Below are 24,319 nucleotides of genomic sequence, written 5' to 3' on the forward strand. Positions count from 1 at the left end.
CCAGGCTGCCGTTTCCTCCCACAGAGTCCCCTGTCAAGTTCTCACAAAAGCAAAAGAGAATTCCGTTTATAAGTGAGGTCTCTGGGGGAGGCAAAAGGTAACCGAGTCCTAGTTTGGGAAGGAAAAAAAGAAGCCCCTAGACGGGTTCTATTGTTCTCACTTCAGAGGAGGAGAAGGCGAGGCCTTGTCTCTGTGTTCAAGTCTTTTCACGTTGATAATTTAAGAGAAGATCTAGAGATCATTCACTTCACAGTACCTGGATGTAGTAGCAGTTCAAGAAATATTTAATGAATAAAAGAAAATGTTGGGGAAGGAAGTTGATGGGAATAAAAATCATGACCCGAGGTGGCTTGCTTAGAGTCCCTGGGGCACATTCTTGCTGTGACAGGGGGTCAGCCTTGAGCATTCGCATAGGGGCTAATAAAATCCATAGTGAGGCGCTATCTTTGCAGCCCATCTGCTCTTGATTCTGCCAAGTTTTATGACTTCTTCACAGAGGTGTAGATGACTCGGAAATCCTGGGAGAGACACAAAACAGTGGGACACACCAGCATGAGAGAAGGAATAAGGTGAAGAAAGTCGAGACGCAGGGATTGCCAAAGGCTCTACCTCACCTTGTTCTCCAGAGACGTCCTGATGTTTGCTGTGGAGGAAAAAAAAAAAAGATACTGAATACTTGGGTCTCTGCTTATATCCTTGGCCCAGACTGTGTGCGGCAGGGCAGAGAAATGCTACGTTTCATGGATGGAAGTCCAACCCTTCCTGTTCCGTAAAATCCATCCATTAAGTTTGCTCACTCTGAGCTCCTATAAGACTGCAAGCCCCACGTCCCCCACCAACACTTACTAACAAAGCTCTCCCTCTCTCTGATGCAACTTCCTGTGAGCTACTATCCTCATGATTTATTTTATTTTATTTATTTATTTTTTTTGGCTTCTCTGACCATTACAATATCCTTTCAGGGCTCATTTTCCTGTCATTCCTCTATGTTTTTTAGATAATCCACCACTGATGGTTCACCTTACCATAGAGAAGGATACTTAATGCACATTTAAAGATGACAGATCCCAGTCACCCAGCAGTTGGAGTCTGGCTGCAGGGTCTGCTCACTACTGTCTGCCTCTTTCCCCCTTCTTTCAAAGTGTATAGTAGGACTGAATCTCCTCCTTCTCCTTAACTGCAGATCAACACCTCAAGAGCTTGGAAGATGAACACCCAGTAGACACTACTGTACTTTTTCCATTCTGCTGGGCTGGTCCCAGAAGGAAACAACAGAGGCACTACTTTAATCCACACTAACAGAGGACCTAGCTTCACAGGTTCAGAGGACAAAGGTTGAGTGACCACAGGTCAGGAAATTGACCAAGCTACCAACAGCCACTGGCTCTGTCAGAGGCAGCTAAGAGCACAGAAGAAAGGGCAGGGTTCAGGGCAACAGTTGGAAGGACAGAACTCTGCACTGCCACAGAACTGTCATCTTGGTTCCTGCAAAGCTATGTGTCCAAGTGACAATTGTCTAGATCAGGTGATTCGTGGAGTCATCCCAAGTCTTCAGGCACTTAAAGAGAGGCACGGCTTATTTCACTTTGCATGATGTTCTCCATCTCCACCCATTTACCAGCCTGGGAGGTACTGAGGGACAAAATCTACCAAATCATGTTGTGTCTACGGCATGAATTGACCACAAGAAATCCCACCTTTGTATGTGATTAAATACATCACTTAAAATAATGGTCAATAATAATGATGATAATATTAAAAATAGGAGATGAATAGAGCAGATCAGTAGAGGGGGAAGAAGGAGGGGAGGGGAAGGGAAAATAATGAGGCATGAGATTAACCAAATTATGCTATGTGCATGTACAGATATGGCATTTTCAATCCCACTATTATGTGTGATTATAATACACTGATTAAAAACATAAACTAAAAAAAAAAAGGCTTTGCAATGACCCATTCCAACTGAGGGAATTCTTCCTGGACTTTGGATATGATAGCTTTAGAAATTCTAACTCTTTTCTGTTTTTTCTTCTCTCTTTCTTATATCCTGGATACTCCTTAACTGTCTAGTCCTATTCAAATGAAGAATTATTGGATCTTCTGCTTTTTTTTTTCTTTAGTTCAGTTTATTCACAAGAGCCTGCCTCCAGGTACCTCTTGATCCTTCTTGGATCATTCCAAGGGTAAGTGATATCTTGCAGCCTGTTGTGCACAAAACGCACATTTCCAAGGAAGATCCACCTGACAGGAATCACTCTGAATTTTCTTACCTGAGCCTTCTGGCTGCTGGCTGCTATAGATCTGGGAATAAACCACATCCTCATCTCCTCCGGGACTCACTGCAGGAAGAAGACAAGTGTTCTCTGATGTTTACCTTTAAGTTCAAGCATCAGCTACACCTTCCCAGTCTCCTGCTCCATGACCATACCCCCAACGTGGCTCTGAGGGACTCATTGATTTCTTGGAGTGACTGGGCCTCCTGAGGTTGGGGAGGCAAGACCGCCTGGTTGTCTCTTCTGCTTCCCTCCCTGTCCCAGCGCTAGATCCCCTCCCGGTGGGGACTCACCATTGACATACTCCGGCTGCAGATCCTCCGAGTCCGGGAGTGGGCTGGGGTGGGTGAACCCTTGAGGATTCAGGCTGGCAGCACCTCTGTGAGAAAGTGAACTATCTACGTGGTAGTCCCTGGGGAGAGAGAGAATAGAGAGGGAAGAGGCTGGGGAGAGCATAAGTAGAAGCCAGGTGCAGGACACCCCCGTCAGGTGACCAAATAGCCCATTACACAGATTATTGGTTCTGACTTGGCAACAACTTTCTCTTCCTCATATTTTTTTCTCCCTAGATCTATTTTTTTTCTCTTATAAACTCTCACAGAACTTAACCAGCATCTTTCTCATTACTTTATCTCTGTCTTCCTTGTTCTCTGTGCATATCTTACATCTCCTATAAGATATTATCTCTCTTGAGGAAATAGGACTCTAGTCTATGCATATTTTCACCTCTCTAGGGGCTAGGGATATAGCTCAATGGTAGAGCACTTGCCTGTCAGGCATGGATTAGAGGAGCTATTTTCTGGACTTCTGACTAATAACTCTATATAGATGGCACATGGATGGGTATAGGAGCTCCTCTGGCTTCAAAGGAATAGAAACTTTATAATTAGTTTGTCTGTTACTCAAGGCTCTGGATTCAATCCCCAGTACTGCCAAATGATAATAATCATAATCATAGTTAATAATAATATTTTTACCCCTCTAAATATCTAATGATAACTTACTCATACATATAGGTACTCGATAATCATTAATATCTAAGTTAGTACATTAGTTAAAATATATTTAATCCTAAATAACTTAACACCTGGAGTCATGTGGATCACCCTAAGATAGAGCTCTGATAGCATAAATGTAATGAAGTATTAAGAGACAAGAGTATTAAAAGGAAGACACCACATGATCCAATAGCCTCGGTCTCTATTACAAACAGAGAACTCATAGGTATTCCAAATTGCGATCGAGGGAGCACTCCAGAGTTGCAATTTTGCCTGGGAAGTTCTCACCTGGGTGCATTAATGGCAGAACTTTCTCCTGAAAACCAGAAAAAAGAACATTCATTTCAGAATAGAAGCTTTTTCTCTTAAAGCTTTGACATACTTATCTGTGTATAATTAGCTAGTAAGACATAAGATATAGAAGAATGAACCAACTGTATTTCATCCAAATGATTACTTCCTTATTCCAACACTATTAGTTATTATTTGAATAAATCATCTGCCATCCCCACTCCACACATACATCCAGACTTGAAATGCCATTTCCAAGAGAGCTTCCTGCATGAATCCATCACTGGATGAATTTTCTATGGTGTTCTGCTGTCTCTTTGTCCATGCACACACCTGTACAATACAATTTTTAATTATTCTAAGATATATTTTAATTGTTAACGGATCTAGTTTTACTTTGTTATTCTTCCATTTTAGATTCTACATGGCCATTCTTAATTTTTAAATGTTTTGATGTTTGCAACACTCAGCCTACAGCAGTGGTCTTGGGGTTAAGCTTGATACTGATATTCTTAAGATCCATTAGTCTATATCTTGCACCATTCATCTTTGCAGAGAGATGCAAAACAAGAAACATGGCCTATTAGCATAGAGGTACCAGGTATGTGCTCAGAGAAGCTATTTTCTGGACCTCAGACTAATAGCTCCATACAGATGGCCACACGGATGGGGAGTTCCCCTGGCTTAAGAGAAAGAGAAACTTCATAATTAGTTTGTCTATTATTTAAGGAAAGAAAAAAAAATTACTTTAGTTGTTTACCAAACAAAACTATTATTCAAGCATCAGACTTGACATTTTAAATCATCTACGAAATTAGTGTATGTTTCTAGAAACTCTTTCTTGAAGACATTATTTTTAAAATGGACTTCAGCCTACTATCTAAACATTCAGAACAGAAACTGATGATCTGCTGTTTCACAAAAGAGATTTAAAAATATTCCCAAAAGTAGATACATTATAAATATTCTCTGATTGTAACAAAACTGGTAATTCATAACAAAACCAGGAAAAGTCTAGATGTGTTTATAACTTTTATTTTTGGTACTGAGGATAAAACTAGGGGCACTCTATCGCTGAGCTGTATCACCAACCATCCTGATTTTTTATTTTGAGACAGGGTCTGACTAAGTGGCTGAGGCCAACTGCAAACTCACAATCCTCCTGCTTCAGACTCCTAAATTGCTGGGATTACAGGTATACACCATCTGCACCCAGCTCTGCCTATACTTAAAAGAAAAAAAAAGGAAATAAATCTCAGGATATTAAATATGCAATTTTTTTCAAAATAATGAGGATAGAGAAAACAGAAGGCAGTAACTAAAAAAGATAAAAGCAGAATTCTAGAATTATAAAGCAAAATGGTTAGATCAAATTAAAGTAATTATAAGAAATGTACAGTACTGCCATAGAGGCCATATCTTTCTGGTTTAAATTTCAAATGTATGGCTCTCAAATCCTTGAGATAGACATTCCTAGGTGGTACAAGTGGCAAGAGGCAGGAAGAAGATTTATCTCAAAGAGGCAGAGAAAAAAATTGACAATTGGAAGTTTTCTAAAGTTGATGGTCAAAGAAAATGGATACATAATTGATTAAATTCATTAGCCATTGGTGATTAACTCCATTTCTACCTCCTGTTCCTTCCCCAGTGGCCAGGGTGGGACTGAAGTTCTAACCTTCTAATTACATGGTTGATCTTCCTAGTAGCCATCTCCCATTCTGAACACACCTAAGTTCCACTCAGCCAAGGACCATCTTATTATTATTCCTCAGGGAATTACAGAGCTCTTAGGACGTCTGTGCCAGTAACCAAGGACAAAGAGCATGTATACCACAGTGAATCTCACCATCACGCATATTCACAAGACACTAACTAAAAAAAAAAAGCAAAAGACAGACAAAAAACTAAAATTAAATAGCAGAAAGGTCATTAGAGTAGAAGGACAGGAACAGTGGGAGGGAGGAGGGATGAGAAAGGGGAAATACTTGGGACTAAATTAGAGCAAACTATATTCTGTGCCTTTATAATTATGTCAAAATGAATCCCAATGTTATGTATCACTAAAAAGAATCAATGAAAAGTGAAAAGAGAGAGAGAAAGAAGAGTAAATTAACAAAAAATGTTCAGGTAATCCCTAGTATTTCAGAAGCTCTTGTGAAGGGCTGCAGGTGTAGTTCAGTAGTGGAATGCTTGGCTAACATACATGAAGCCCTGGGTTCAGTTTTCAGTACCACAAAGTTTTTAAAAATAAAATTAAAAAAAAGAAGCTCTATGGTTAGAAACCAAGGACAAAGACCAAATACATACTTTTTATATCATAATATCATGGTATATTATAAAGGTATCACTTCACTGAGGGAATGTTTTATGAAATAAATGGTATAAGAACAAATATGTAAAGGCAGGTGTGGTGGCACATGACTGTGATCCCAAAAACTCAGGAGGCTGAGGCAGGAGGATTATGAGTCCAAGGCCAGCCTTAGCAATTTATACTAAATGTGAGGCCATAAGCAGTTTTGTGAGACCCTGACTCTAAATAAAAAATAAATTTAAAAAAAAAACCAACTTGTAGCTATCTGGGAAAAAAAAAAGTACATACATACATATGTACCCTAGTACATACTTAAAAATATTTCTGGACAGATAAAAAAAATAAATATGAATCTAAAACAGTTTTGCAAAAAAATAGGAGACTTTTGTTTATCATCTAAAAATGGAGAATGCTAAAACATGTTACAAAATCCCAAATCCACACAAGAGAGATTGAGAAACTAGACTACCTAAACCCATTTCTTTTGTATAACAAAAAAACCACTGTGAAAGTCAGTCAAAAGCACTCCAAAACCTTTTTACTATTACATAACAAAAGGCTAATATATTTAGTAGGAGAATACCACAAAATACTCAGAATAAAATGTCAGGTTCTTTGGATCCATGTCTAGGCTGCCCTTCTTCAGCTCAGGAAGCCCGAGTCTCTCTACTCTGCTTGGGCTGGAAGATCCTCAGGGAAAATCATGGGCATCATAAAAACCAGGAAATGAATAATGTCTTCAAGATGTAGCAAGATGGCAAAGTAGAGGGGAGAGGCACTTCCCATTTGCTCTGCTGTTTGGAATTTGAACCATCGGAATAAGGTCTGAGACTCCTACAAAGGGGGAAAGTAAAAGCCTGCAGTGAAACTCTATATAGAGACTCCCCTAACAAGTTTGACTCCTTTGGATCAGAGATGAGAATAAACAAATGATAAACACAAAGAAAAAACCCTACTTCAAAAACCTGACCAAGACCAGGCACGGTGGTGCACGCCTATAATCCCAGTGGCTCCAGAGGCTGAGGCAAGAGGATCATGAGTTCTAAGCCAGCCTCAGCAAAAGCAAGGTGCTAAGCAATTCAGTGAGACCCTGTCTCTAAATAAAATATAAAACAGGGCTGGGCATGTGGCTCAGTGGTTGAGTGTCCCTGAGTTCAATCCCTAGTACCCCCCAAAAAAAGAAACTGACCAAGAACAATAGTTTAGTGGGTTGCAGAAGAACATTATTAGTATTTTTTTTTAAAATGTATTAGTAGAAGGCATTCCTCTGAAGTGGCTATAATTACTGTGGATCAGTATCTCATCTCAATGTGATGTTAGAGACAGAACATAGTAGCAAGTTCAAAATGAGTGAAAATACTGATATTTAACCAACCCAGGACACGCAGTAAAGAAAAAACAACTCACTAAAAAATCCCTCACATAAAAGTAGAAGAAAGAATTATCCCAGAAGATGGGCATAAATACTAACAATATGAAAAATGAAGATAGCAAGCTATCCCAAGTACCTCACGACAACTGATCCCACGGACACCTCAGAATAGAGGAAACGCCAGAAAAAGAATTTAGAAAGTTGATAATTAAAATGTTCAATGAAATAAATAAGATTTAAGGAAGGAATTAAGATAGACCATAACAGAAAGTGAAAGAACATTTCAACAAAGAAATAGAGATTCTGAAAAAGGACCAAACACAAATCCTGAAAATTAAAAATTCAGTTGAAAAAATCACTAATAGACTAGACCACTTTGAAGACAGATTCTCAAACCTTGAAGGCAAAATATGTAACTTTGAAAGTAGAGTCAATGATAGAGAAAAAATGTTGAGATCAGAATATTCAAGAAATCTGTGATAACATTGAGAGACCAAATCTAAGAATCATTAGCATCCATGAAGGAAGAAAATTAAGATAAAAACGCACAATCTTTTCAATGAAATTAAAAAAAAATTCAAACCTCAGGAATGAGTGGAAAACCAAATGCAACAGAAAATTAGAACTCCAAATAAACAAGATCAAAAAGGACACTCTCTAAGACACATTATAACTGAAATGCCTGCTCTGTAGAACAAGGATAGACTTCTAAAAGCCAGAAGAGAAAAAGAAGAGGCCACCTTTAGAGTTAAGCCCATTATAATTTGTACTGATTTTTTTTCAACCTAGAACGTAAAAGTCAAGAGGGTTTGGAATAAAATATATAAAGCATTAAAAGATAACAATTTTCAATCAAGATTACCATATCCAGAAAAACCACCCTTCAGAATCAAAGCAGAAGTAAAAAAATTTCAAGACAAACAGAAACTAAAAGCAGTCATAACCACTAAACCTGCACTACAAAGTATACAAAGTGAAATATTTCATACAGAAGAAATAAAAGGTAAAAATATCAAAGCCAGCATATGGCTGAACTTCACTAGAAGAATAGTTAATTAAAGGAGAATAAAATCTGGATAAAGCATCATAAATAAATCAAAATGGCCTGGATGCATCTACTCACATTTAAAAAAAACCCTACTAAATGTAAAGAATCAAATAGATCATAATTTAATATTTCTGGCTGATTTCAAAACATCTCTCTTACCAATAGATAGGTCATCCAGATGTAAACCAAGATTCTTCAGAACCAAACAATGCTATTAATAAAATGGATCTAACAAACATCTATAGAATATTCTACCCATCAATAACTGAATTCACTTTCCTCTCAGTTGAACCTAAAACCTTCCCTAAAATAGATCATATTTTAGGACAAAAAGCAAGTCTTAGCAGTTACAAAAAAAAATTGAGATAATTTCTTGCATTTTATTAGATCATTATGGTATGAAACTAGAAATCATTAACAAGATAAAAACAAATCATTTAACACCTGGAGATTAAATAATATACTTTTGAAGGAGGAGTGAGTCATAGACAAAATCAAAGAAGAAATAAAAAAAATTCATAGAAACAAATGAGAGTAGAGAAACAACATACCAAAACCTCTGGAATAGTATGAAGGCAGTTCTAAGAGGAAAGATTATAGAATTGAGGGCCTACATTAAAAAAAAAAAACTCAAATAAATAATTTAATATTACACCTCTACGCCCTGAAAAAGGAAGAACAAACTAGTTCAAAAATCAGTAGAAGGCAAGACATAGTTAATATTAGAGACAAAATTAATAAAATTGAGAACAAATGCAATACAAAGGATCAAAGCAACAGAGTTGGCTCTTTGATATGATAAGCAAGATTGATACACACTTAGCCAAACTAATCAAAAAAGGAGAGAAGACACAAATCAACAAAGTTGGAGATGAAAAGGGAGATATCACCACAGATACATCTGAAATTCAGAGGATCATGAGAAACTATTTTGAAAGTTTATACTTCAATAAACAGGAAAACCAAAGAAACATTGATAAATTTCTATGATCTACCCAAATTCACCCATGGAATATAGAAACGTAAACAAACCAATATCAAGCAATGAGATTGAAGCAGCAATTAAAAGACTTCCAACTGAGAAAAGCCCTGGACCAGATGGATTCTCAGCCAAATCCCACCAAACATTGAAAGAAGAAATAATGCCAATCTTCCTTAAATTATTCCATGAAATAGAAAGGGAAGGGATACTCCTCAATCTAATCTATGAAGCCAGTATCACACTGATATGAAAACCAAAGACACACCAAGAAAACTATAGGCCAATGTTCCTGGTGAAAATAGATGCAAAAGTATTTAATAAAATATTAGCAAACTGCATTCAAAACCACATCAAGAAAATAGTACACCATGATTGAGTGGGTTTAATCCCAGGAATGTGAGATTGGTCAAATACATTAAATTAATAAATGTAACTCACCACATAAATAGAGTTAAGAACAAGAGGTACATTATCATCTTCAGAGATGAGAAAAAAGCATTTGATGATATCCAATACCTGTACATATTAAAAACACTAGAGAAGTTAGTGATAAAAGGAAATTACCTCAACATTATAAAAATTACATATAACAAACTCAAAGCCAACATCATGTTGGACGGACAATAACTAAAAACATTTTTTTCTCAAATCAGGAACAAGGCAAAGATGTTTACTCTCATTATCCCTCTTCAACATAGTTCTTGAAACTCTAGCCAAAATAATCAGGCAAGAGAAGGAATGAAAGGGATACAAATAGGAAAAGAAGATGTCGAATTATCTCTATTCACACATGACTTTATCCTATATCTAGAAGACCCAATAAACTCTACCAGAAAACTTCTAGAGCTGATAAACAAATTCAGTAAGGTATCACTATGTCAGATCAAAATGCATAAATCATTTGCTTTCCTATACTCCAGTAATGAATTTGCTGAGAAAGAAATCAGGAAAACTGTCCTGTTCACAATAACCTTAAAAAACAAAATAAAATACTTGGGAATAAATCTAACCAAGGAGACCTCTACAATAAAAACTACAGAACACTGAAGAAAGAAAATTGAAGAAAACCTTAGAAGATAGAAAGATCTCCCATGTTCCTGGATAGGCAGAATTAATATTGTCAAAATGGCCATATTACCAAAAGCATTAAAAAGAGTCAATGCAATCCCCATCAAAGTACTAATGACATACTTTACAGAACTAGGAAAAAATCCTAAAATTCATTTGGCGGAATAAGAGACCCAGAATAGCCAAAGCAATCCTTAGGAAGAAGATGCAGGAGGCATCACAATACCAGACCTCAAACTATACTACAGAGCTATAGTAATAAAACACCATGTTATTGGTGTTTTCACACCAAGACAGGCCTGAAGACCAATGGAACAGAACAGAAGAAGCAGAGACAAAGCCACATAGATACAGTCATGTGATACTTTACAAAGGTACCAAAAAATATGTTGGAGAAAAGATAGCCATTTTAACAAACGACAGTGGGCCATATTTAAAATAGTGAAGTGTGATCCATTAAAAAGCCATATGTAAAATAGTGAAATGTGATCCCTCTCTCTCATCCTGCACTAAAGTCAACTCAACATAGACCAAAGACCTAGGAATTAGACCAGAAACTTTGCAACTGGTAGAAGAAAACATAGACTCAACACTCCAACATATTGGTGTAGGCACTGACTTTCTTAAAAGACCTGAAAAGCTCAAGAAAAAAAAAGACAGTAATTTATACATGGAATAGCATCAAATTAAATTAAAAAGCCTCTGCAAAACAAAGGAAATGATAAGGAGCATGAAGAGAGAGACTACAGAATGGGAGAAAATCTTTGCCACCTATTCCTGATTAGGGGGTTAGTATTCAGAATATATAAAGAACTCATAAAACTTAATACTCCTAAACCAGCCCAATCAGGAAATGAGCAAAAAAACTAAACAGACATTTCTTAAAAGAAGAAATGCATATGGAAAACAAATACATGAAAAAATGTTCAGTTTTCCTAGAAATCTGGGAAATGTAAATCAAAGTCACATTGATATTTCACCTCACTGCAGTCAGAATGACAATCATAGAAAATACTAAAAAAAAATAAATAGTGGCAAGGATGTAGGGGGAAAATACACTCATACAGTATTGGTGGAACTGCAAATTATTTCATACTCTAGAAAGCAGTATGGAGATTCCTCAAAAACTAAGAATGGAACCACCATCTGACCCAGCTATCCCATTCCTTGGTATTTATCCAAAGAATTACAATCTGCATACCATAGAGATGCAGGTACATCAATGTTTATAGCAGCATAATTCACAATAGCCAAGTTATGGAACCAGTCCAGATGTCTGTTAGCAGATGGATAGATAAAGAAATGTGGTCTATGTACACAATGGAGTTTTCGTCAGCCATAAAGAAGAATGAAATGGGTGGAACTGGAGAACATCATGTTAAGTGCAGTAAGACAGACTCAGAAGTCAAAGGGCAAATGTTTTCCCATGTGTGGAAGCGAGAGCAAAATAAAAATAGGTTGTGGGCGGGGTGGGGGGACACCATGATAATAAAAGGGAATCAGAGGAATGGAGAAGGAAGATTGAAGGGGGGCAGGTAGCGTAGGGGTGGTAAAGGGAAACCCAGTGAAATGAGGTTGATCAAATTATGCAGGGTGCTTACGTAAAAGTGCCTCAGTGAATTCCATCTGTATTACTATAAAGAACAAATTCATAAAAACCAGAAATAGATGCAGGGAAAAGCCTGGGAGTAGAGGAGGGGAAACCAGGGGCATGGAGAAGGGGCAGAGGAAGGAGGTACTGGGGACTGAAGTGGAAAAAATTATATTCCATGCATGTTTGATGTCAAAATGAACCCTACTGTTGGGTTCAGGGACACCAAGATGGCGGAGACAGAGTATTAAAAAGAAGCTGGTGAAGGACCAGACAGGAGCAGAAGTCCTGATCCTGTTTGTAATAAAACCCATTACCATGACAACTCCTGCCACTGAGGACATCACCATGACAACTCTTGCCATTGAGGACATCACCATGACAACTCTTGCCACAGGTTCAAATTTTGAAATGACCGAGGGAAGTCAAGTGGGCAGTATTCTAATTAGGTTTTCTAAAGTAATCAATGGGGAAAAATTGGAAAATTTTCTAATCAGATATCATAAGACAAATAATGGGAGAAATGGGGTAAGGTCTTCAATCAGGTCTATTCAGGGAAGAGGACACCCTGTGCCAGGAAACAAGACCCTAATTTCCAGACATCGGGGCCTTGAGCTTCTCTCTTGCACTTGGCCCCCTCCATTCTACCTACTGGAGTGCTATCTTCACTTTAAATAAATCTGTACTCTGTTACTTCTGTGTGTCTAGCTCAATTCTTTGTTCAGGACATCAAGAACCTGAACTTCAACTGGGTATCCCAAGGGTAACACAACTATTATGTATATCGTAACACACTAATAAAAACTGGAATAAAAAAAGAGATTAAAACAATAATAACAATATACTGGAGATCCAACATGGTGGCGGGCGCGGAGAGATCAAGTCTCTGACCTCTTCAGCTGCGCGGGCATAGGGAGTCGTAAACCATTTAAATGCTGTTTGCTCAGGATCACTAGGCAATGCTGAGCTGACGTGGATCTGGGGCGAACAGTCTGGGCCTCTCAGAACACACATCGAGCCCGGATCGGCTGAATTCAAGTTCCCGTTCGCCTGCATCTCGCAGACAGACTGTGTGACTCAGCACTAAACAATTCCGCTGAAACAACTGGTCAGCCCTTCTGCACCTACGGAGGTAAATGCCAACCGAGCCTTCATAGGCAGTGGCCACAGGATTGAAACAGGGCTAGGGAGAGCCAGTCAGGACCCACCCGTTGCATTGGTCACCGGGCAAAGGGAAAGAACTGTCACCATTTGCATGGGATACCACCATGGCAGAGAACTGACATCACCAGAATGCGGCGGAGGAGATAACTTCATTGAAACCAGCGGCGACAGGTGTGTAACCCCCTAGCCTTCCCTCTCCACACAGCAGGAAACCTTAAGGGCCCCTCCCAGCTCTCCTGTGAGCGCGATAGCCAGACCTAGGGAATCAGGAGTGGCGCAGGACCTGCGGCACGGAACCCCCGGCTACCGCTCCCACCAGTGCTGACAACTGAGGTCTCTTGCACCAGCTACCGGAGGCGTGGCTACTGGAGGGCAAGCAAATTTCGCTGAGTGTTCTCAGCCCCAAGCTCTACAAATTTAGGGTCTAAGGGAATGGCAAAGAGGGAGAGTGTGCCCAGTCGTACATGAAAACAGGGCTCCCGGGAGCAGCAGACCTGGCGTGTAGCCAGTATTGTGGTGAGCATCACCCGTGAGCGGGGCCTGGCTTGAGGAAAAGTGGGGAAGTGACTAGACACAAGAGAAGGCCCTAGGCACTCAGGATTGGAGACCCGCCCAGTCTGGGAGGAGGAGCTGCTGCACAGTGATTGGTTCCCGCGTATTGAGAGGAGAAGCTTGGCGCGGTGGGCACAGCTCCGCCTACTGGAAGAGAAGTTAATCAAACTCTAAGACTGCATTTATTAATTTTTTAAAAATAATTTGGGTTTTTTTTTTCATTTTCATTTTTTTTGTTGTTGTTTTTAAAATTTCATTTTTTAAATTTTTTTTATTCTTTTTAAAATTTAATTTTTGTTTTTTTATTATTTTTTTAATTTTTTTTCTTTTTTTCTTTTCTATTTTTTTCTTTTGTCTTTTCATTTCTTTTCAATTTTCTTATTCCCCCTTTCTTGAATTCTACCTGCTTACTCTCATTCTCTTTAGAAGCATCAAATAAATTTATAGGAGTAAACAGTAACTCAGCAGTCAACAGAACAAGAAGTAACATGAGCAGCATGAAAAAGCAAGGAAGAAAAGGAGTACAAACAATGCAGGACAGCCTAAATATTCAGGAGGACCTAGAGTCAGCAGAAAAATGGTCATATAAAGAACTCAAGGAATACCTTAGACAGATGGAATGGAACCTTAAAGAGGATATGAGACAGCAAATTCAAACAGTGAAAGAACACATTGAAATTGAATTACATAAACAGATAAAAGAAGAAGTTAAGAATCTTTATCAGGAGATAGAGATTATTAAAAAAAATCAAACAATAATTGTAGAAATGCAGGAAACTATAAACCAAATTAAAAACTCAAATGAGAGTATCACTAACAGAGTGGAGCAAGTAGAAGCCAGAATGTCAGATAATGAAGACAAAATATATCATCTTGAAAGGAGTCTAGCCAACTCAGAAAGGCTGGTAAAAAATCACGAGAAAAACATCCAAGAGATATGGGATAACATTAAAAAAACCAAACTTAAGAGTCATCGGAAAAAAAAAGAAAAAAAAAGAAAAAAAAAAAAAGAGTCATCAGGATAGAGGAAGGTATAGAGATTCAAACCAAGGGAATGAGTAACCTGCTGAATGAAATAATTACAGAAAACTTTCCAGAAATAAAAAAGGAAACGGATATACAAATTGTAGATGCATACAGGACACCGAGCATACAAAATCACAGTAGACCAATGCCAAGACACATTGTTATGAAGATATCCAATATACAGAACAAAGAGAAAATATTAAAAGCTACAAGAGAAAGGAGGAAGATTACATTCAGGGGTAAACCAATAAGGTTAACAACGGATTTTTCATCACAGACGCTGAAAGCGAGAAGATCCTGGAACAATGTATTTTAAACTCTGAAAGACAATGAATGCCAACCAAGAATTCTGTATCCAGCAAAATTAAGCTTCAGGTACAACAATGAAATAAAAATCTTTCATGATAAACAAAAGTTCAAAGAATTTGCAGCCAGAAAACCAGCATTGCAAAGCATCTTGAGCAAAACACCACATGAGGAAGAAATGAAAAACGATAACCAAAACCATCAGTGGGAAGTGCCTCAGTAAAGACAGAGGGCGGGGGGAAAGCTAATCATGGAGAAACAAACTAAATTTAAAAAAAAAAAAGATAAATAATCAAACATGTCTGGAAGTACAAACCATATATCAATAGTAACTCTAAACGTTAATGGCTTAAACTCTCCAATAAAGCAACATAGGCTGGTAACATGGATTATAAAAACAAATCCAACAATATGCTGCCTCCAGGAGACACATCTAATTGGAAAAGACATACACAGGCTGAAGGTGAAATGTTGGGAAAAAATATACCATGCACACGGTCCTCGTAAGCAAGTAGGGGTGGCCAGCCTCATATCGAATAAAATCGACTTCAAGACTAAGTTAATCAAAAGGGATAAGGAAGGACATTATATACTCTTAAAAGGAACCATTCACCAACAAGACATAACAATTATCAATATTTATGCACCAAATAATGGTGCTGCAACATTCATAAAACAAATTCTCCTCAAGTTCAAGAATCAAATAGACCACAACACAATACAATAATTATGGGTGACTTCAACACACCTCTCTCACCATTGGACAGATCCTCCAAACAAAATTTGAATAAAGAAATTATAGAACTCAATATCACAATCAATAACCTAGACTTAACTGACATATATAGAATATATCAACCATTATCAAGTGGATATACTTTTTTCTCAGCAGCACATGGATCCTTCTCAAAAATAGACCATATATTATGCCATAGGGCAACCCTCAGTAAATATAAAGGGGTGGAGATAATACCATGCATTTTATCTGATCATAATGGAATGAAACTGGAAATCAATGATAAAAGAAGGAAGGAAAAATCCTACATCACATGGAAAATGAGCAATATATTACTGAATGATCAATGGGTTGCAGAAGACATAAAGGAGGAAATCAAAAAATTCTTAGAGATAAGTGAAAATACAGACACAACATATCGGAATCTATGGGACTCAATGAAAGCAGTTTTAAGAGGGAAATTCATCGCCTGGAGGTCATTCCTCAAAAAAAGAAAAAACCAACAAATAAATGAGCTCACACTTCATCTCAAAGCCATAGAAAAGGAAGAGCAAATCAACAGCAAATGTAGCAGAAGGCAAGAAATAATTAAAATCAGAGCGGAAATCAACGAAATTGAAACAAAAGAAACTATTGAAAAAATTAACAAAACTAAAAGTTGGTTCTTCGAAAAAATAAATAAGATCAACAGACCCTTAGCCATGCTAACGAAGAGAAGAAGAGAGAGAACTCAAATTACTAACATACGGGATGAAAAAGGCAATATCACAACAGATGCTACAGAAATACAGAAGACAATTAGAAATTATTTTGAAAACCTATATTCCAATAAAATAGAAGATAGTGAAGACATCGATAAATTTCTTAAGTCATATGATTTGCCCAGACTGAGTCAGGAGTATACACACAATTTGAACAGACCAATATCAATGGATGAAATAGAAGAAGCAATCAAAAGACTACCAACCAAGAAAAGCCCAGGACCGGATGGGTATACAGCGGAGTTTTACAAAACCTTTAAAGAAGAATTAATACCAATACTTTTCAAGTTATTTCAGGAAATAGAAAAAGAGGGAGCTCTTCCAAATTCATTCTATGAGGCCAACATCACCCTGATTCTGAAACCAGACAAAGACACCTCAAAGAAAGAAAACTATAGATCAATATCTCTAATGAACCTAGATGCAAAAATCCTCAATAAAATTCTAGCGAATCGGATACAAAAACACATCAAAAAAATTGTGCACCATGATTAAGTAGGATTCATCCCTGGGATGCAAGGATGGTTCAATATATGGAAATCAATAAATGTTACTCACCACATCAATAGACTTAAAGATAAGAACCATATGATCATCTTGATAGATGCAGAAAAAGCATTCGACAAAGTACAGCATCCCTTTATGTTCAAAACATTAGAAAAACTAGGGATAACAGGAACTTACCTCGACATTGTAAAAGCTATCTATGCTAAGCCTCAGGCTAGCATCATTCTGAATGGAGAAAAACTGAAGGCATTCCCTCTAAAATCTGGAACAAGACAGGGATGCCCTCTATCACCACTTCTATTCAATATAGTTCTCAAAACACTGGCCAGAGCAATTAGACAGGCGAAAGAAATTAAAGGCATAAAAATAGGAAAAGAAGAACTTAAATTATCACTATTTGTGGAAGACATGATTCTATACCTAGAAGACCCAAAAGGGTCTCCAAAAACCTACTAGAACTAATAAATGAATTCAGCAAAGTGGCAGGATATAAAATCAACACGCATAAATCAAAGGCATTTCTGTATATCAGCGACAAAACTTCTGAAACGGAAATGAGGAAAAACACTCCATTCACAATATCCTCAAAAAAAAAAATACTTGGGAATCAACCTAACAAAAGAGGTGAAAGATTTATACAATGAAAACTACAGAACCCTAAAAAGAGAAATAGAAGAAGATCTTAGAAGATGGAAAAATATACCCTGTTCATGGATAGGCAGAACTAACATAATCAAAATGGTGATATTACCAAAAGTTCTCTATAGGTTTAATGCAGTGCCAATCAAAATCCCAACGGCATTTCTTGTAGAAATAGATAAAGCAATCATGAAATTCATATGGAAAAATAAAAGACCCAGAATAGCAAAAGCAACTCTAAGCAGGAAATGTGAATCAGGCGGCATAGCGATTCCAGATTTCAAACTATACTACAGAGCAATAGTAACAAAAACAGCATGGTACTGGTACCAAAACAGGTGGGTGGACCAATGGCACAGAATAGAGGACACAGAGACTAATCCACAAAGTTACAACTATCTTATATTTGATAAAGGGGCTAAAAGCATGCAATGGAGGAAGGATAGCATCTTCAACAAATGGTGTTGGGAAAACTGGAAATCCATATGCAACAAAATGAAACTGAATCCCCTCCTCTCGCCATGCACAAAAGTTAACTCAAAATGGATCAAGGAGCTTGATATCAAATCAGAGACTCTGCGTCTAATAGAAGAAAAAGTTGGCTACGATCTACATATTGTGGGGTCGGGCTCCAAATCCTTAATAGGACACCCATAGCACAAGAGTTAATAACAAGAATCAACAAATGGGACTTACTTAAACTAAAAAGTTTTTTCTCAGCAAAAGAAACAATAAGAGAGGTAAATAGGGGGCCTACATCATGGGAACAAATTTTTACTCCTCACACTTCAGATAGAGCCCTAATATCCAGAGTATACAAAGAATTCAAAAAATTAGACAATAAGATAACAAATAACCCAATCAACAAATGGGCCAAGGACCTGAACAGACACTTCACAGAGGAGGACATACAATCAATCAAGAAGTACATGAAAAAATGCTCACCATCTCTAGCAGTCAGAGAAATGCAAATCAAAACCACCCTAAGACACCAACTCACTCCAGTAAGATTGGCAGCCATTATGAAGTCAAACAACAACAAGTGCTGGCGAGGATGTGGGGAAAAGGGTACTCTTGTATATTGCTGGTGGGACTGCAAATTGGTGCGACCAATTTGGAAAGCAGTATGGAGATTCCTGGGAAAGCTGGGAATGGAACCACCATTTGACCCAGCTATTGCCCTTCTCGGACTATTCCCTGAAGACCTTAAAAGAGCGTACTACAGGGATACTGCCACATGGATGTTCATAGCAGCACAATTCACAATTGCTAGACTGTGGAACCAACCCAGATGCCCTTCAATAGATGAATGGATAAAAAAAATGTGGCATTTATACACCATGGAGTATTACGCAGCACTAAAAAATGACAAAATCATGGAATTTTCAGGGAAATGAATGGCACTAGAGCAGATTGTGCTAAGTGAAGCTAGCCAATCCCTAAAAAACAAATGCCAAATGTCTTCTTTGATATAATGAGAGCAACTAAGAACAGAGCAGGGAGGAAGAGCAGGAAGATAAGATTAACATTAAACAGATACATGAGGTGGGAGGGAAAGGGAGAGAAAAGGGAAATTGCATGGAAATGGAAGGAGACCCTCATTGTTATACAAAATTACATATAAGAGGTTGTGAGGGGAATGGGAAAATAAACAAGGAGAGAAATGAATTACAGTAGATGGGGTAGAGAGAGAAGATGGGAGGGGAGGGGAGGTGGGGGATAGTAGAAGATAGTAAAGGTAGCAGAATACAACAGTCACTAATATGGCATTATGTAAAAATGTGGATGTGTAACTGATGTGATTCTGCAATCTGTATTTGGGGTAAAAATGGGAGTTCATAACCCACTTGAATCTAATGTATGAAATATGATATGTCAAGAGCTCTGTAATGTTTTGAACAACCAATAAAAAAAACAATATACTGTAATAAAAAAAAGAATATTAAAAAAAAATCAAAGGGTTAAAAAAAATGGCATGCGCAGAAAGCTCACTAAAAAGAGAGATTCAAATAAAAACTATAAGGCGTGCCGGGTATGGTGGCGCATGCCTGTAATCCCAGCGACCTAGAAAACGGAGGTGAGAGGATAGGAGGCTAGTCTCAGCAACTTAGAAAGACCCTTCAAAAAGTAAAAAGTAAAAAACACGGGGATGTTGCTCAATGGTAAAAAGTGTCCTAAGTTCAATCTTTAGTACCAAAAACACAACAACAAAACTATAAGGCAGTAATGTTTCTCAGTTAACAAGGAGACAAAAATGAAAAACTCACATTGAATGGCTAGTCGATCATGAAATAAGGACTTACATCTCCTTATGAAACAAACTTCCTCTGAAAATAAGGGCAACTTCCTATAACTTTTTTTTTCTATAACCTGCATTTCCTCATGCTGAGAATAGAAACTGCCTCATGCTAAGGAGAGAGAGCAGGGAGTTTTCAAATGACAAATTCTGTTTAACTAAATCTGCATATGCATATCCCCTGTCTTTTGTCCCACTTTGCTTATAAAAGTTTTCTGAGCCCCTGAGACCCCCCAAATAGAGTTATGAGATAGAAAGTTCTCCTCTGTCTTCCTGAAAGGTGCTTTGGAATAAACCTATCTTCCTGTCAATATGAGAATGACGAGTGAGTAAAGTACACTTGTGGGAGTGTGATTTGGCGCAACCACTATGAATAATGCTTCACTACAGACATCAGGTTAGGACGGTGTTGAAGGATCTGGGGAAATGCCACTAGAAAATGTGCTTCTTTAGCATACCAACGGCTTCAATCCAAAAGCACCTGGTGAACAGCGAATGCAGAGAGGGACTTTCTCCAAACTCCCCTTATTTGCCTGAAGGTAGATCCTCCAAAGGGAACACCCCAGTCATCAGTCTCAGGAGTTTCATAAACCAGGAAAAATAAACTCCTGTCAGCAGAAAGCAAGACTAGAAATCATCACGACACATCATCTATCATCTATTCTTATAAGGGCCTGTCTTAGTCTGTTTTCTGTTGCTTTAGCAAAATATGGGAGGTTTATTAAAAGAATCAAAGGTTTATTTATTTAGCTCATAGTTCTGGAGGCTGGCAAGTTCAGGAGCTTAGCGCTCCATCGTAACATGAAAGGGGTCATCACATGGTAAGACCAAGCAAGCATGCATGCTAGCTTGGGTCTCTAGCTTCCTCTTTTTACCAAGTCACTAATGCAGTCATGGGAATCCCCACAATCATGAGTTCATTTAACCCTATTTATCTCCCAACAGCCCCGCCTCTCTTATTTCACTATTAAATATCACTAATTTATGACTTTGGGGTTAACATATAAAAAGTTCTAGCATATGAACTTTTGGGAGATGCACTCAGAATATAACAGGACCCATTCATCTTTCCTAAAAACCACTTAACTCTCCCTAAGTGGCCTGTATCCTCTCTCCCTCCCCACATATAAAGAGGCTACACAAGCTCTTAAATCTCCCTGGTTTTTCGTGTATTCACTTTTCATTCTTCTGAGACCCTGGTGCACATAATAAACTTGCATACCTTTTCTCTTTTAATCGGCCCATTGTCAGTTTATGCTATCGAGAATCATTCTTAGGGATCTATTGACACATGTAGCATTGTGCATAATGGAAAATGACTTGAGGTGACCTAAATAGCCATCATTAAAAGGCCATTAAAATATTTATCATGAATCCTTAAGTAAAACACTTCACAGTCGTCAACAAGATGTGGTGAAGCGGAGTGTGGCTGACACTTGCCTGTAGTCCCAACTGCTCTGGAGACTCAGGCAGGAGGATCACTTGAACCCAGTAATCCAAGGCCAACCTGGCAACCTAGCAAGATCCCATCTCAAAAATAAGTAAATAAACAAACAGATGAAGAGTCATTGTGGTTCTGTGTGTATTTAATATGCAACATCCCCAAATCGTATTCATGAATATGCTAAGTTATACATAGCAGATGGTACGTTACATGAGATATTGCTGATAGACGAGATATTGCTATAGTGGAAGCCCTTGAGAAAAAGAACTGAGAGACCCAGGAAAGTGGGTGAGAGAAATGGTCACTTTTCACTGTATATTTTGGTATCGGGTTTTTTCTTTCTTTTTTTCTTTGTGATACTAGGGATTGAACCCAGAGACTAACTGAGCCACACCCCAGCCCTTCTCCACTTACCATTTTGAGACAAAGTGTCTCTAAGTTGCCCATGCTGGCCTTGAGCTGGGGATCCTCCTGCCTTAGCCTCCCGAGTTGCTGGGATTAAAGGCATGAGACACCACACCCAGCTACTTTGATATCTTTTGACTGTTTTACCCTATACATTTGTTACCTAATTTACTTAAAGATTTAAAGAAAAAAAATGAAAATTGCACCACTATGAGGACAGCTTATGAGTGGTTAATTTTAGGAGAGAGGAGATTAACAAAAATAAAACAAGACATTGTTTTCACTATAGCCAAACTTCTGTCCATATGTTGTAATGCTATGCAGAGCTCAAAAATTAATGATTCGAATATGGCTGATTTATATAGTGGCCCAGGGACCCTCAGGGGGGCAAACAATCAAGACCTTGGCTTTCTTTTATTATCTTCCAATGGATACATGTAGTTCCAACTGGGTTTGCCTACTTGAAAATTTAAAAAAAATAAATAAAATGAAATAAAAGTAGGTGATTTAAGTTAACCACTCTCACCGTGAAACAGGATGTTAATTTCAGATATCGAAGGATCCAAATCATGACCACTTGTGCTTGAGATTGAAACCTCCTGAAACAGTCACCCTAGTTTTATAAGTAGATAGCTGCATGTGGGTATGCGCATGTACACTAAAAAGCACTGGGAAGAAAGAATTATGACCGAAAATGCAGCCCAGTGTCCGCATGCTACATCAATCTGTATTGATGTCCCCCAGTCTGTTCCCAGATTTCTGTATGCAATGATTTGCAAAGTGATTTTGTCATTCCCCAGTAAAGAGGTAGAGACTATTTTTCCCATTTGCATTTGGGCACGTCCATGTGACTTACTTTGGTCAATGGGACAATAGGAGGCTTGAAAGGTGTTCTCATAACCCTATGTTGGACATTGTTACGGACTGAATGTTTGAGTTCTCCCAAAATTCACCTATTGAACCCTAAAGCCCAATATGGTCACATTTGGAGATAGAGTCCTTAATTAAATTTAAGTGATTATGTTTAAATGAAGCCACAGGGTGGGGCCTTTATGCAATAGGATGGATGTCCTTATATGAGACACCAGAGAATGTGGGGTCTTTCCCAGCACATTCCTCTAAGTAGTCATGTTAGCACACAGCAAATGACAGCTGCCTACAAGCTGCCTATCAGCTAAGAGAAGAGGGCTCTGAGTGAAATCTGCTTTGTTATATCCTGACCATGGACTTACCAGCCTCCAGATCTGTGAGAAAATTAAGCCACCTAATCCATGCTTTTTGCTGTTGTTATAGCAGCCCAAGCAGACTCATACAGACGCCCCATGCTGTCACCATGGAAAAGAACAAATACCCTCTTTTGTGGTCTAGACCAGTTGAAGTTAAGTCAGGTGATTCTATTTTCTTATTTTGTGGATGAGGAAACAGAGAAGGACTTGTTACCTTCTGCCCACGTAGAAGGTCCTGGAAGACCATTTCATCTCCCCCAAAGCAAGTCAGTGATAAGGAAAGAAGGTCTAGAAAGGCATTAGGGCCTGAGAAAATTATATGGGGAACAGAGCAGTGGAGAGGAACAGAGAAGCTGGTGTAGTATCATAATTCCTTAATCTTGGGTTGTCTGTTTAAAAATAGAACTTCCACAGGACTTGAAAATACTGGCTGAAATATTTACTAATTGGAAAAAAAAATTAACTGATGAATTCCCCAAATTCCTTTTAATTGGTGTTAATAGATAAGTCTAAGGAAGTGCTTTGCACAAGCTTAAAAGTTTGCATAGAGATTCTGGTGTGCTTATCCTGTATCTGATAGACTGAATGAATATCAGCGTGGTGCAGGGGTGTATGCCTGTAATCCCAGCTACTCTGGAGGCTGAGGCAGAAGCATGCTGGCCACAGGTTGGGACACAGGCTGAGACTGTCAACTAGAGCACATGCATATGACCTCTCACTATTGCCCAACCTGAGCAATTTAGTGAGATCCTGTCTCAAAATTAAAACAAAAATAAAAATTAGAAGAACTGGGGGGGTGTAGCTTAGTGGTAGAGCACCCCTGGGTTTAATTCCTAGTATCATGAAAATAAATAAATAAATAAATAAATAAAGCAATAAGATAATAAAGGGCCTGAGAAAATTATATGGGGAACAGAGCAGTGGAGACTTGGGGAGGATAGTCTCAGGGAGATAAACCCGGCTCCTGGAATCACTTTTTTCATTAAAACATTTGCAGATTCTTGAGGGCAGCTGAAGGTTTGTATTTTTTTTAAGAGAGAGAGAGAGAGAGAGAAAGAATTTTTTAATATTATTTTTTAGTTTTTTCGGTGGATACAACATCTTTTATTTTATTTTTATGTGGTGCTGAGGATTGAACCCAGCACCCCGTGCCTGCCAGGCGAGCGCACTACCACTTGAGCCACATCCTCAGCCCCAAGGTTTGTATTTTTTATAGTCATTTGGGGTTAGGAGAGTGGATTCCAGTCATGGGTTGGAATATGTGGTGGTGTGTGCAGAAATTTTTAAATCATGGCTGCAGATTCTTCACTATTTCCCCCTTTA

At 38.2% G+C, this 24,319-nt stretch overlaps 1 protein-coding gene across 2 annotated transcripts in view; it reads right to left on the reverse strand.

Moving 5' to 3' along the window:
- Positions 1-263: 263 nt before the first annotated feature.
- The window catches only part of Fcrl2 (Fc receptor like 2), a 35,470-nt gene continuing 11,414 nt past the window's right edge, over positions 264-24,319 (reverse strand). The window contains exons 8-12 of one of the 2 annotated variants that reach the window (XM_058574108.1): positions 3,560-3,587; positions 2,567-2,685; positions 2,271-2,339; positions 615-643; positions 264-518 (exon numbers count right to left, since the gene is read on the reverse strand). In XM_058574108.1, the coding sequence (XP_058430091.1) occupies positions 480-518; positions 615-643; positions 2,271-2,339; positions 2,567-2,685; positions 3,560-3,587 (284 nt within the window). In that variant the 3' untranslated portion in view covers positions 264-479. Of the gene's footprint in view, positions 519-614; positions 644-2,270; positions 2,340-2,566; positions 2,686-3,559; positions 3,588-3,794; positions 3,896-24,319 lie in introns of those variants that run through there. The other variant, XR_009225363.1, reaches the window with a different exon arrangement.

The sequence above is a fragment of the Marmota monax genome, unplaced genomic scaffold (assembly GCF_021218885.2).
Source record: "Marmota monax isolate L192 unplaced genomic scaffold, Marmota_monax_Labrador192_F-V1.1 WCK01_AAM20220418_F8-fsc00145, whole genome shotgun sequence".
In the NCBI taxonomy this organism is placed as follows: Eukaryota; Metazoa; Chordata; class Mammalia; order Rodentia; family Sciuridae; genus Marmota; species Marmota monax.